General features: G+C 43.3%; 2 protein-coding genes across 6 annotated transcripts in view; one reads left to right on the top strand and one right to left on the bottom strand.

The window, feature by feature from the left end:
* The window catches only part of dph5 (diphthamide biosynthesis 5), a 74,802-nt gene extending 64,866 nt beyond the window's left edge, over positions 1–9,936 (bottom strand). Inside the window, exon 1 of the mRNA XM_043699670.2 lies at positions 9,725–9,936. Within this exon, the coding sequence (XP_043555605.1) occupies positions 9,725–9,859 (135 nt within the window). The 5' untranslated portion in view covers positions 9,860–9,936. The remainder of the gene's footprint in view (positions 1–9,724) is intronic.
* Positions 9,937–10,025: 89 nt separating this feature from the next.
* The window catches only part of LOC122554520 (putative oxidoreductase ZK1290.5), a 111,442-nt gene continuing 107,076 nt past the window's right edge, over positions 10,026–14,391 (top strand). For all 5 annotated transcript variants that reach the window (XR_015758175.1, XM_043699664.2, XM_043699668.2 and 2 more), the window contains exon 1: positions 10,026–10,162. Coding sequence is in view for 4 of the 5 variants with exons in the window: in XM_043699664.2 (XP_043555599.1) it covers positions 10,054–10,162 (109 nt within the window). In the remaining variant the exon portion in view is untranslated. The remainder of the gene's footprint in view (positions 10,163–14,391) is intronic.

Below are 14,391 nucleotides of genomic sequence, written 5' to 3'. Positions count from 1 at the left end.
TTTATTCCTGATGAAGGGCTTTTGCCCGAAACGTCGATTTCGAAGCTCCTTGGATGCTGCCTGAACTGCTGTGCTCTTCCAGCACCACTAATCCAGAATCTGGTTTCCAGCATCTGCAGTCATTGTTTTTACCTCGTTGATCTTTGAGGGACCCTATTCTCTCCCTTGCTACCCTTTTGTCCTTAATGTATTTATAAAAACTCTTTGGATTCTCCTTAATTCTATTTGCCAAAGTTATCTCATTTCCCCTTTTTGCCCTCCTGATTTCCCTCTTAAGTATACTCCTACTGCCTTTATACTCTTCTAAGGATTCACTTGATCTATCCTGTCCATACCGTACATATGTTTCCTTCTTTTTCTTAACAAAATCCTCAATTTCTTTAGTCATCCAGCATTCCCTATACCTAATGCCTTTCCTTTCACTCTAACAGGAATATACTTTCTCTAGATTCTCATTATCTCATTTGTGAAGGCTTCCCATTTTCCAGCCGTCCCTTTCCCTGCGAACATCTGCCCCCAATCAGCTTTTGAAAGTTCTTGCCTAATACCGTCAAAATTGGCCTTTCTCCAAATTAGAACTTCAACTTTTAGATCTGGTCTATGCTTTTCCATCATTATTTTAAATCTAATAGAATTATGGTCGCTGGCCCCAAAGAGCTCCCCCACTAACACCTCAGTCACCTGCCCTGCCTTATTTCCCAAGAGTAGGTCAAGTTTGGTCAAGGGCAGGTCGTTTCTCACAAACCTCATTGAGCTTTTTTGAGAAGGTGACCAAGCATGTAGATGAGGGTAGGGCAGTTGACGTCGTATACATGGACTTCAGTAAAGCCTTTGATAAGGTTCCACATGGTAGGCTGATGGATAAAATGCAGAGGCATGGAATTGAGGGTGATTTAACAGTTTGGATTAGAAATTGGCTTTCTGGAAGAAGGCAGCGAGTGGTGGTTGATGGAAAATATTCAGTCTGGAGTCCAGTTACTAGTGGTGTGCCACAAGGATCTGTTTTGGGACCACTGCTGTTTGTCATTTTTATAAATGACTTGAACGCAGGCATAGGTGGATGGATTAGTAAATTTACAGACAACACTAAAGTCGGTGGAGTTGACAGTTTGGAAGAATGTTACAGGTTGCAGGGGGACTTGGATAAACTGCAGAATTGGGCTGAGAGGTGGCAAATGGACTTGAATGCAGCTATATGTGAGGTGATGCACTTTGGGAAGAATAACAGGAAGGCAGAGTACTGGGTCAATAGAAAGGTTATTGGTAGTGTGGATGTGCAGAAGGATCTTGGAGTCCATGTGCATAGATCCTTGAAAGTTGCCACCCAGTTGGATAGTGCTGTGAAGAAGGCACACAGTGTGTTAGGTTTCATTGATAGAGGAATTGAGTTCCGGATCCGCAATATCATGCTGCAACTATACAAAACGCTGGTGCAGCCACACTTGGAATACTGTGTACAGTTCTGGTCGCCCCATTACAGGAAGGATGTGGAAGCATTGGAAAAGATGCAGAGGAGATTTACCAGGATGTTGCTTGGTTGGGAGGGAAGGTCTTATGAGGAAAGGCTGAGAGACATGGTTCGGTTCTCATTGGAAACAAGAAAGCTAAGGGGGGATTTGAGAGAGACATGCAAGATGATCAGAGGATTAGATAGGGTAGACAGTGAAATACTTTTTCTTAGGATGATGACGTCAGCTCGTACGAGAGGGCATAACTACAAATTGAGGGGTGATAGATTTAAGACAGATGTCAGAGGAATGTTCTTTATGCAGAGAGTGGTAAGGGTGTGGAATGCCCTACCTGCTAATGTAGTCAACTCAGCCACATTAGGGAGATTTAAACAATCCTTAGATAAGCACATGGATGATTTTGGGATAGTGTAGGGGGACGAAATGAGAATAGTTCACAGATCGGCACAACATCGATCTGCACCTTCTCTAGTAGGTACATCCACATACTGAATCAGAAAATTGTCTTGTACACACTTAACAAATTCCTCTCCATCTACCCTTAACACTATGGCAGTCCCAGTCTATGTTTGGAAAGTTAAAATCCCTTACCATAACCACCGTACTATTGTTACAGATAGCTGAGATCTCCTTACAAGTTTGTTTCTCAATTTCCCTCTGACTATTAGGGGGTCTATAATATAATCCCAATAAGGTCATCATCCCTTTCTTATTTCTCAGTTCCATCCAAATAACTTCCCTGGATGTATTTCCTGGAATATCCTCCCTCAGCACACCTGTAATGCCATCCCCCTCCTCTCTTGCCTCCCTTTCTATCTCCACTTAGTTGTATTGAACTGCAATGAAGTTTAACCAAAGAAATAAAAGCAGTCAGAGCATCAAGGCACCTGAAACAATAAACGTAAACAAAACACTGTGGACCCTCCATATTCTTCCTTCCCAAAACTGGGGGTGTGTGCCCAAATTTTAAGAGCTATCTAGTTAAGCAACTGCCTGGCATAGTCACTCGTGGATTTATACCCTTACAATGTCCCAAATATCACCATCAGCATCCCGGAGTATGTCCTATTCCACCAGAGGAGGCAGTACAGTGGTATACAAATCACAAGTCTGGGAGTCCACATCATTGACTCTGGGTCCCAGTAAGTCTTATGGTATCAGGTGTAATATGGGCACGAAAACCTCTAACTGGCTACCACCTACCTCCCTCTCTCTCTCTCTCACTCAGAGCGATTAAAAATCAGACTGATAAAATTGGGAAGCAGCACTGAGTGTGGCTATGTCACAGAATGTATTTTGAGTGAAGGACTTCAATGTCAATCACCAAGAATGGCTTGGTAGCTCCACTATTGACTGTGTTTGTCAAGTCCAAAAGGACAAAGAAGTTAATGGATCTGTAGCAAATAGTGAGGGAATCACTCAGAGGAAAATCTCTACTTTATCTCTCTGAGTTATGAATCTACCTGTCACAGATGTTTTTGTTCATTATAGTACTGGTAAGAGTGGCCACCTCAGTCCTTGTGCTGACAGCTTCATCTTTACAATACGGATTTCATCCATAGCGTTTTGTGGCATTACAACCATGCTAATTGAAACAGACTTAAACAGCTCTCACAACTCAGAACTGAGCAACCATGAAGTGTTGTGGGCCACCATGAATAAGTGAATTGTATTCAACCATAATCCATAACCTCACGATTTGGCCTTTCCCCACTCCACTATTACCACCAAGCTGCAAGATCGACTTTGGTTCAATAGAAAATTCGGAGAGCATGCCAGGAGTAGCATCAGACATTCATAAAAATTATATCGAGGAACCTCGATTATCCAAATACCAATTACCCAAAAATCACTTTATCCGAAGGAGATCTCGAGGTCCCAGTGGAAACATTACATCAAAGACGTGTTTCCAACAGTGATCGTGTCTTTTGTTTACAGTGATTAAAGAGGCATCGTCTCCAAATGACTGTCTGCCCGCCCTCTCTCTCGCTCCACATTTTCCTTGGAGTTCTACACAGGCATGTCCCCTAAACCCCCCGAACCTAGATAATGTCTCTAACATTGTCCGCTACAGGGCAAAGGTGGAACCTGTCAAAAAGTTGTGTGCACGCGCTATTTGGAGATTTACCCCACAAAGGCAGCAGCAGCAATATTGTTGTTGATGCCCAGTCCAGCTGCCCCTGGGAGGGGGCGGGGCAGGATTGGGGCGGGAGGCAGTGTTTGACGGGGGAACGGGGGAATGTTGGACAGGGTTGGGGGCAGGGGGGTGGTGTTGGACAGGGTTTTTGAGCCGTGGGGGTGGGGGGGGGTAACGGTCCTGCATGGGGTTGGGAGCGAGGGGCAGTGTTGGGGGAGTGGGGGGCAGTGTTGGACGGTGTTGGGGAAGTGGAAGCGGTGTTGGGGGCAGGGGGGCGGTGTTGGACAGGGGCAGGGGGGCAGTGTTGGTCGGGGTTGGGAGTGGGAGGTGGTGTTGGGGAGGGGGAGTGGTGTTGGACAGGGTTGGGGTCAGGGGGGCAGTGTTGGATGGTGTTGGAGCGGGGGCGTAGAATGACAGTTTTGGGGGTGGGGATGATTTTGGGTGCGGGGCCTCGCGCGCTGTGTGCTGCTGCAGTCACCTGAACAAGGGGAGCAGACTTTAAAAGCTCTGAGCCCCAGAGGAAAGGCATTTAATCAATTAATCGAATAATTGATTATCCGAATGAAATAGTGCCCACCCATCACATTCGGATAATCGAGGTTCCCCTGTATATCAACCTGGTGACACGACAACACAGGATGGCTTGCCACAATCAATAAAGCAGATTTAAGTTCAGCAATTCTGCTGTATCTATTCAAGAACTGTGGTGGGCAATTAAACAATTTACAGGATGTGGAGACTCTACAAATGCCCATTCTCAAAGATGGAGGAGTCTAGCACATCTATGTAAAAGACACTATACATTTTTCCCCATCTGTAGTTGTGTCCATCTTGAGCCAGAGATGCCCAGTGAATGATTTATCTCAGCCTCTTCTTGAGGTTCCCAGCATCACAGATACCAATCTTCAACTACAATAACATCAGAAATTGCTGGAGAAACTCATCAGGTATAGCAGCACTTGCAGTTCTTGAGTATTGCAGTTCATTGTTTTATTCCAGTCTTCAATAAGTTCGATACATGATATTATGAAATAGTTCAACAAACTGGACACTTCAAAAGTCCACAGACCCTGACAATATCTCTACAATAGAACTGATGATGTGCTCCAAAATTAGCACATCCCTAACTAAGCTTTTCCAATACAGCTACAACATTGGCAGCTACTCACCAAAGCTGAAAATTAAACTGGTATGTTTAAAAAATGGACAAATCCAATCTGGCCATCACGATTTCATCAGACCACTCTCAATCATCAGTGATGGAAAGGGTTGTTGACATAGAACAACATTCAACTGAGTATGGCTTCAAGGAACCCTAGCAAAACTGGAGTCAATGAGAATCAAGGGGAAAATTCTGTTGGTTGGAACCATACCTATTATAAAAGGATGATCATTATGATTGGTGGTCAATCATCTCAGCCCAGATCATCACTGCATGAGTTCTTAAGAATTGTGCCTCAGCCTCAAGTATTTACAGCTACTTCACCAATGAACATCCTTTTATCACAAGATCCAAAGTGGAATTGTTCGCCAATGATTGCACAATGCACAGCACCACTTGCAACTCCTCAGATATCGAAGCAGTCAGTATCCAAATACTGCAAACTCGGACAATACCCATGCTTGGGCTGATAAGCAACAAGTTACTTTCAGCCACACAAGGGCCAAACAATGACCATCTCCAACCATCATTCTTGACATTCAATGGCATTATAATCACCAAATCCCTACAATCAATGATCAACAATGGGGTTTACCAATGACCAGAAAACAAACTGGACCAGCCATACAAATACTATGGCCACAAGAGAAAGTCAGGGGCTAGGAATCATTCAGCAACTACCTCTCAAATACCAGCCACCATCTACAAAGCACAAGTCAAGAGTGTGATGGAATACTCTTCACTTGCCTGAATGGGTGTAAAACCAACCAAGAATTCTAACACCATTCTAAACAGTTCCCTTGACTGACAGCCCAACCATGACCTTCAAAGTTCACTCCTTTCACAATCAATTTACATGGCTGCAGTGTATTCTATCTACAAGATGGAGTGAGGCAACTCACCAAAGTGGTTAAGAAGGTGTTTATCATGTTTGCTTTCATTACACAGACCTTTGAGTATAGGAGTTGGAATGTCATATTGAGGTTATACAGGATGTTCTGGAGTAAATTCTGCTCATCCTGTGATCAGAAGGCTATTATTAAACTGGAGAGGGTTCAGAAAATATTTACCAGGAGTGGAGGGTTTGACATATAAAAACAAACTGGAAAGGCTAGGACTTTTTTCACTGGAGCGAAGGAGGTTGACAGATGACTTTACTGAAGTTTATAAAATCATGACTGGCATAGAGAAGGTGAACGACAGGGTTTTTTTTTCCCTAGGAAGGGGGAGTTCAAAACTAAGGGACTTATTTTTTTAAGATGAGAGGAGAAAGATTTAAAAAGGACACGAGGGGCAACATTTTTTACATCGAGAAAGGTTCGAGTGTGGAATGAACTGCCAGAGAAAATCGGGATGTAGGTATAGTAACAACATTTAAAATATAATTGGATAAATTCATGACAGGTAGGGTTTGGAGAGAGGTGGGCCAAGAACACGCTGGTGGGCTTGGTTTAGTTTGGGAACATGGTGGGTGTGGACTGGTTGGACCAGAAGGTCTATTTCTATGCAGTGTCACTCTATGATTCTAAACAGTTAACATGCAAACTCAAGATTTCTATCACCTCAAAGGTCAGGAAGCAAATGCATAAGAACTTCACCTTTTTGATTTGGACTTTCATTGTTGTTGTTTCTCACACTAAAAGACAACATTCTGGATCGCAATTCCTATGAGTATTGTGATTGACCCTACACCAAGGGTCTGCAGCAGTTCAAGAAAGCAGCAGACCAGCACCTTCTCCAAGACAGCTAGGGATGACAACAAATGTTCGCCCAGCACTTTCCTTTAATGAATTAATCAAATTGAGGGTTAATCTTATGTCTCAGATTTATAAACTACATGATGCTTTCAGTTACTCTTTCCATTTTTCAGAACCTACAGGTCAGATTTGTGCTTTGATTTTTAAAAAATTCCTTGCATACCACAGTTTTGGGAACTACTTCATGTTATCACTTTCTGTTTCTGACATCTTTATCATTTGGCCAGAGGGCCGAAGAATTGCAGATGAGAGTCCAATTCAGATAAATGCTGACGAGTTGCACTTTGGTAAGACAAACGAGGATAGGACTTACACAATTAGTGGTGGAGCCATGGGGAGTGTTGTCAAACAGAGAGACCAAGGAGTACAGAGTTTCTAGGAAGTGTTATCACAGGTAGAAAGGAGGGTGAAGAAGCCTTTGGCACACTCACCTTCATTGGTCAGAGCACCAAGTATAAGAGTTGGGACATCATGTTACAGCTTTTCAGACATTGATGAGGTCACAATTGGGGTACTGAGTACAATTCTGGTACCCTACTAGAGGAAGAATGCTAAAAAGACTTACAAGGATGTTACCAAGATTGGAAGGTTTGAGTTCTAAGGAGAGGCTAGATAGACTGGGACCTTTTTAGCTGGAGCGTAAGAGGATTGTAAACCTTATCGAAATTTGTAAAATCTCAAGGGATATAGATAAGCTGAATAGCCAAGGTGTTTTCTCCAAGGAAGGGAAGTCCAAAACTGGAAGGCATAAGTTTAAGATGAGAGAGGCAAGATTTAAAAGGGACCTGAGGGGGTAACTTTTCATACAGAGGGCGGTACATAGATTAGATTAGATTAGATTAGATTAGATTAGATTACTTAGAGTGTGGAAACAGACCCTTCGGCCTAACAAGTCCACACTGACCCGCCGAAGCGCAACCCACCCAGACCCATTCCCCTACATTTACCCTTTCACCTAACACTACGGGCAATTTGGCATGGCCAATTCACCTAACCTGCACATTTTTGGATTGTGGGAGGAAACCAGAGCACCCGGAGGAAACCCACGCAGACACGGGGAGAATGTGCAAACAGAGAGTCGTCCGAGACAGGAATTGAACCCGGGTCTCTGGCGCTGTGAGGCAGCAGTGCTAACCACTGTGCCACCGTGCTGCCCACAAGTTGCCAGAGAAAGTGGTAGAGGTATGTACAATTAAACATTTAGGGGAGGTGGTGCTGGATGTCTTAAAATGCTTAAAGCTGGATAAATCCTCAGGACATGATCAGGTGTACACTAGAATTCTGTGGGAAGTAATTGTTGGGCCTCTTGTTGAGATATTTGGATCATCAATAGTCATGGTGAGGTGCCAGAAGGCTGCAGGTTAGCTAACATGGTGCCACTATTTAAGAAAGGTGGTAAGGGAAAGCCAAAGAACTAGACATCGGTGAGCCTGACACATGGAGGGAATTCTGAGGGACAGGATTTACATATATTTGGAAAGGCATGGACTGATTAGGGATAGTCAAAATGGCTCTGTGCATGGGAAATCATGACTCACCAACCTGGGTGAGTTTTTTGAAGAAGTAACAAAGAGGACTAATGAGGGCAGAATAGTGGAATTGATCCAAATGGATTTCAGTAAGGCATTCGACATGGTTCCTCATGGTAGACTGATTAGCAAAGTTAGATCATATGGAATATAGGGAGAACTAGCCATTTGGATAAAGAACTGGCTTGAAGGTAGAGGGTTACCTTTCAGACTGGAGGCCTGTGACCAGTGGTGTGCCACAAGGACCGGTGTAGGGTCCACTGCTTTTCATCATTTATATAAATGATTTGGATGTGAACCTAGGAGGTATAGTTAGTAAATTTGCAAAGGACACCAAAGTTGGAGGTGTAGTGGACAGCGAAGGAGGTTACCTCAGAATCCAACTTGATCAGATAGGCTAATGGGCTGAGGAGTAGCAGATGGAGTTTAATTTAGATAAATGTGAATTGATCTAAAATGGAATGGCAAATCAGAGCAGGACTTATACACTTAATGTAAGACCCTGGGAGGTGTTGCTGAACAAAGAGACCTTGGAATGACAAAATGCAGTGGACCTAGAGCCCATCCTTGTGGCACACCACTGGTCATGGCCTCCAGTCTGAAAATCAATCCTCACCACCACTCTCTGTCTTCTACCTTCAAGCCAGTTCCAAATATTGAGTGCAATTCTGGTCTCCCTTCTAAAATAAGGATGTTGTGAAACTTGAAAGGGTTCAGAAAATATTTACAAGGATGTTGCCAAGATTGGAGGGTTTGAGCCAAAGGGAGAGGCTGAATAGGCTGATGTTGTTTTCCCCTGGAGTATCACCGAGACTGAGGGGTGACCTTATAGAGGTTTATAAAATCATGTGGGCCACAGGTAGGATAAATAGACAAGGTCTTTTCCCCGGGGTTGGGGGAGTACAGTTCTAGAGGACACAGCTTAAGATGAGAGGGAAAAGATTTAAAAGGGAAATAAGTGGTAACTTTTTCACACAAAGGGTCGTGCAAAAGGAAGAGGAAGGCTGGTACAATTGCACCATTTAAAAGACATCTGAATAAGAAGAGTTTAGAGGGATATGGGCCAAGTGCTGGCAAATGGGACTAGATTAATTTAGGATTTCTGGTCAGCATAGTTGAGTTGGACTGAAGGGTCTGTTTCCGTGCTGCACGATTCTTTGACTCTATGACCTTTGGACAGGTACATGGATAGGAAAGTTTGAGAAGGATATTGGCCACATGCAGGCAAATAAGACTAGTTCAGTTTAGAGAACCTGGTCAACATGGATATATAGGACCAAAAGGCCTGTTTTCATGCTGCATATCTTTAGGACTCCAAATAACTAACAATCAGTAAAAGCAACAATGTGGCATTCATGTGGCCTTTCTTAACGTGAATACTTTTTTTAAATAAAATGTTCCTTTACTAACGTGAACAATGTATATTTTATGGTTAGCATTCTCCCAGACGGAACCCTGTGATGAATGCAGAGATGGTGCAAAGTACAATTCCCATCATCGTTGGCCCTTTATGGAAATACGTGCAGTGAAAGATAACTCGTCAGTGTGTTTTAATCGTCTTATGTTGGGATCACTTGCTCACAGTACACCATGTGAACACTGCATTTAGCTCAGTGGAAGTAGTGCGTGAGGAATGATGTGGATTTGCTGGCTGTACTGGACAAACCTACCAGCACTTCCTTGCCGACAGTCAGGAGGGAGGTGTAGGCCTCCAGGTAGACCCGGCTGCAACTCCTCACAATCTCCAAACCTTTCACTGTTATGTCCCGGGCGTCCCCCAGGCCCAGGCCGATCAAATACAACATTCTCCGTAGGCTACAACTACACAAACACCGTTAACCGTAACTGTCCGTGCCAATGTCTTCCACACGGCGGCAGGCCGCCATCGCCATGGCAACAACACTCCGATTTACGGCATGCCATTTTCCGTCTGCCTGTTTTTACGACGTTTTTACGACATTGTCTCTCAAGAGGCGGATTCCTGCTGGGCAGAGAGTGAATGAACTATTATTTATCAAGTGTAAATCTGGGGATGGATACGTTTGCGGGGCCTAGCATTCCGAGTGTGGAGCTAGTGAATGGGTTGAAAATTCCAATACTCGGTCTTGGTGAGTTACTGAATGTGTCTGATTGCAGACTGACTCACTCACTAACCTGATCAAACTCCAAACTGTCTCTCACACCAAACACTGATCAAATCATTCCTGCAGCCCGGCTTAAATATGTGACCTTGATTTAAGTACCTAAGCCTACAAAATAAACACCAGTCCTGATGTTGCACAGCACCTGATTACTAATATTCTTCTTATTCGTTCACGAGATGTGGGTGAAGAGCAGAATTTAAAGGCCAGTCCTCTTGACAAATGTCTTACCATCTGTTACAGGCCCAGTATATCTCCTTTAGAACTAGACCAGCTTCAGAAATAATTATGTAAAACATTCTTGTTGATTGAAGTCCCCCGTCCAAGTACTAATGATGCCAAATTTCTTTTGCAAATATTGTTCAATGTGGATGAGTAGATTCATAAAGTCATATAGTTGTACAGCACAGAAACAGACCCTTTGTTCCCAACCAGTCCCTGTCAACCATAATCCCAAGCTAAACTAAAAACCATAGAGTCAGAGTCATAGAGATACACAAGTTGGAAACAGTCCCTTCAATCCAACTTGTCCATGCTGATTAGGTTTCCTAAACTGAACTAGTCCCATTTGCCTGCATGTGGCCGATGTCCTACTAAACCTTTCCTATTTATGTACCTGTCCAAATATTTTAAATTTTGTAACCATGCTGCCTCTACAATTTCCTCTGGCAGCTCATTTCATAAATGCACCACTCTGTGTAAAAACATTGCCTCTCAGGTCTTGTTTAAATCTTAGCCTTCTCACCTTATACCTACACCCTCTAGTTTAATTAAAAATAAAACTCCATCACACTGACTCCATCTGGGACAGGGATAGTATAGGATATAAATTAAAGTCCCCAGTAGCTCTTCTAAGGGGTCCAAATCAATACAAAAAAAATCCCTTTTCTGGGAAAACAACACTCAACCACCACCTTCTGTCTCCAACCATCGAGCTAATTTTGTATCCAGTTGCCTAGCTCTCCCTGGATCCCATGTGATCTAACCTTATTAACCAGTCTACCAGGCAGAATCATGTCAACGTTCTTGCTAAAATTCATGCAGACATGGTCTACCGCACTGCCTTCTTGGTCACCTCTTCAAGCAACTCAATCAAATTTGTCAGACACAATTTCCCACACACAAGGCTAACCCTAATCGGGCCTTGTCTTTCCAAATACATGTAGGTCCTGACTCTCTGAACCTTCTGAATAACTTACCCATCACTGATGTGAGGCTCACCAATCCATAGTTTCCTGGCTTTTCCTTGCAGCCTTTCTTAAATAATGCCACTAGCTACCCTCCAGTCTTCCAGCACCTCATCCCTGGTTTTCGATAATAGAGGCATCCTGCAATTTCTTCCGTAGCTTCCAACAATGATCAGGTCTCAGGGATTTATCCTTTTATGCACTTCCTTTTCTGTAATGTGGACTCTTTTCAAGACATCATTGTTTACTTTCTTGAGTTCCCTCACTTCTATGTCTTTCTCCACAGTAAATATTGACAAGAAATATTTGTTTCGTATCTCACCCATCTTCTTTGTTTTCATAAATTGATGACCTTGTGGATCTTTCAGAGGCTCTATTTTCTCCATACTGACTCTTTTGCCCTTAATATATTTGCAGAATATTTCTGGATTCTCCTTTACCTTATCTGCCAAAACTATCTTGTGTCTCTTTTTTGCTCTTCTGATTTCCCTCTTAAGTTTACTGCTACACCTCCTGTACTCCTCAAGGGATTCACTTGATCCCAGTGGCCTATATCTGACATATGCCTCCTTTTTCTTGACCAGACCCTCAATATCTTGAATCATTTAGTAATCCCTACTCCTGCCAGCCTTGCCCATCACCCAATAGGAACATGCAGGCCCTGAACTCTCATCTCACTTTTGTAAACATCCCATTTTTCTGTGAACAGCCTCGCCCAGTTAACTTTTAAATGTTCCTGTCTAATACCATCAAAATTTGCCTTGCCCAATTTAGAACTTTAACTTAAGGACCAGACCTATCCTTTTTCATTACTATTTCAAAACTAAAATAATATGGTCAATGGTCCCAAAGTGCTCCCTAACTAACACCTCCGTCACCTGGCCTGCCTTATTTCCCAAGAGGAGATTGGGTTTTGCCCCTTCTGTACTAGAGCGAACTACATATTGATTAAGAACAGTTTCCTGAATACACTTAACAAATTCCTCCCAATCCAAGCCTTTAATGCAATGCAGTCCCAATCTATGTTTGGAAAGTTAAAATCCTCTACCTTTACAACTCTGTTATTCGAACAACAATCTGCAATCTCCCTACATATTTGCTCCCCGATTTCCTGCTGACTATTGGAGGGCTTATATACAATCGCATCAAAGTGATCACCCCCTTCTTATTTCGTAGTTCTACCCATATAGCCTCACTGGACGATCCCTGAGGAATAACCTCCCTAAGTACTGCATAATGTTTTCCCTAATGAAAAACACCACTCCCCCTCCTCTCTTGCTTCCCATTCTATCCTTCCTATAGAATCTGTACTCTGGAACACTGAGCTGCCAGTTTTTTCACTCCTTCAGCTATGTTTCTGTAATAACAATGACATCCCAGTCCCGTGCACTCATCCATGCTCTGAGTTCATCTGCCTTATCTGTTGGGCCTCTTGCATTGAAACAATTGCAGTTTAATTCATCAGTCTTTCCTTATTCCCTGCCTTATTCTTGTCTCTTTAACTTGCTCCCTTTAACTTCAATAATAGCCTCAATCTTTTCTTTTGTCTCACTACTGTTTAGGTTCCCCAACCATTCCCACCTCCTTCCAGATTAGTTTAAACCATCCCAAGTAGTTCTAGCAAATCTCCCCACCAAGATATTGCTCCCATCCAGTTCAGGTTCCTCTTGTACAGGTCACCTCTGCCCCAGAACAGATCCCAATGATCCAAAATTCTGAATTCCTGCCCCCAGGACCAGCTCCTCAGCCACACATTCATCTGCCCTATCCTCCTATTCCTACTTTCACTAGCACATGGCACCAGGAATAATCCAGAGATTACTACTATTGAGGTCCTGCTTGTTTTCCTGCTACCTATGTTCACTCTGCAGGACCTCATCCCTTTGCTGTTTGTTCCAATGTGTACAATGAGCTCTGGCTGCTCCCACTCGCCTTTGAGAAATTGCTGCAGTTGGTCCAAGACATTTTTGACCCTGGCACCAGCTTGGCACAATCCTGGAATCTCACTCTCGGCCATAGAAAGCCTAGACCAGAGACTCCCCTGTCACAATTGCTTATTTGGACTTTGACAAACACTGCTTTACAGCAAAGCCAGTTGTGGTGCCAAAGACCTGACTGCTGCTGCTGTTATTTTCCCCTGAGAGGCTATTCATCCCCATCAGTATCCAAAATGGTATACTTGTTTGAGAGGGGAATAGCAATTGGAGACTCCTACACTCTGAACATACTGTCTATCACACTCTCTGTCTCATGTGTGCTCCTCAGTGTGTCCAATTACCACGCCAACTAATCCATGCAGTCTGAGAAGAGCTGCAGCCAGGCACACGTCTTCAGCAGAGGGAAGGCAGGGGTTCTAATACCATGCTGGGGCATTTTAGAAAATACTCATGGGTAGGGAACTGGAGAGACAGCTGAGTCTGGGCTGTTGGTAAGATTACTCTTTCATTTAACATGCTGCTAATTATTTACACACTTAAGTTTAGCACAAGAGTGCTCATGGCATCATCTTTCTCCAGAGTCTGGTATCATGTAATCTGTAAATTTGCTTCTAATGTGGAGTGACTACTTACATTTGTGAGTATCTATCACCCACCTCCCCTCGTCTTTATCTCATCTCTGGCTCTCAGATGTGAGCACTGTGGTGGTTTCATTAATCTGCTTGATCTTGCTTTCTGTTTTTGTGGTGGTGGTGATTCAGGATCTAGAGTCATTGAGATATATGGTACAGTAACAGACCCTTTGGTTTCACTCATCCATAGCGACCAGTATCCTAAATTAATTTAGTCCCAGTTGCCAGCATTTGGCCCATCTCTCTCTAAATCCTTCCTATTCATATATCCATCCAGATGCTTTTTAAATTTTATAATTGTACCTACCTCCACCACTTATTACATACACACACCATCCACTGAATGAAAAAGTTGCCCCTTCGTTCCCTTTTAGATCTTTCCCATGCCAACTTAAACCTATGCCCTCTAGTTTTGGACTTGCCTACCCTGGGGAAAAGAC

This window comes from Chiloscyllium plagiosum, unplaced genomic scaffold (genome assembly GCF_037043375.1).
Source record: "Chiloscyllium plagiosum isolate Xiang-an unplaced genomic scaffold, Cpla_swu_hap1 HiC_scaffold_9, whole genome shotgun sequence".
Taxonomy (NCBI): Eukaryota; Metazoa; Chordata; class Chondrichthyes; order Orectolobiformes; family Hemiscylliidae; genus Chiloscyllium; species Chiloscyllium plagiosum.
Note: the sequence above shows the minus strand (reverse complement) of the source record. Positions and strands in the feature narration are given on the sequence as shown.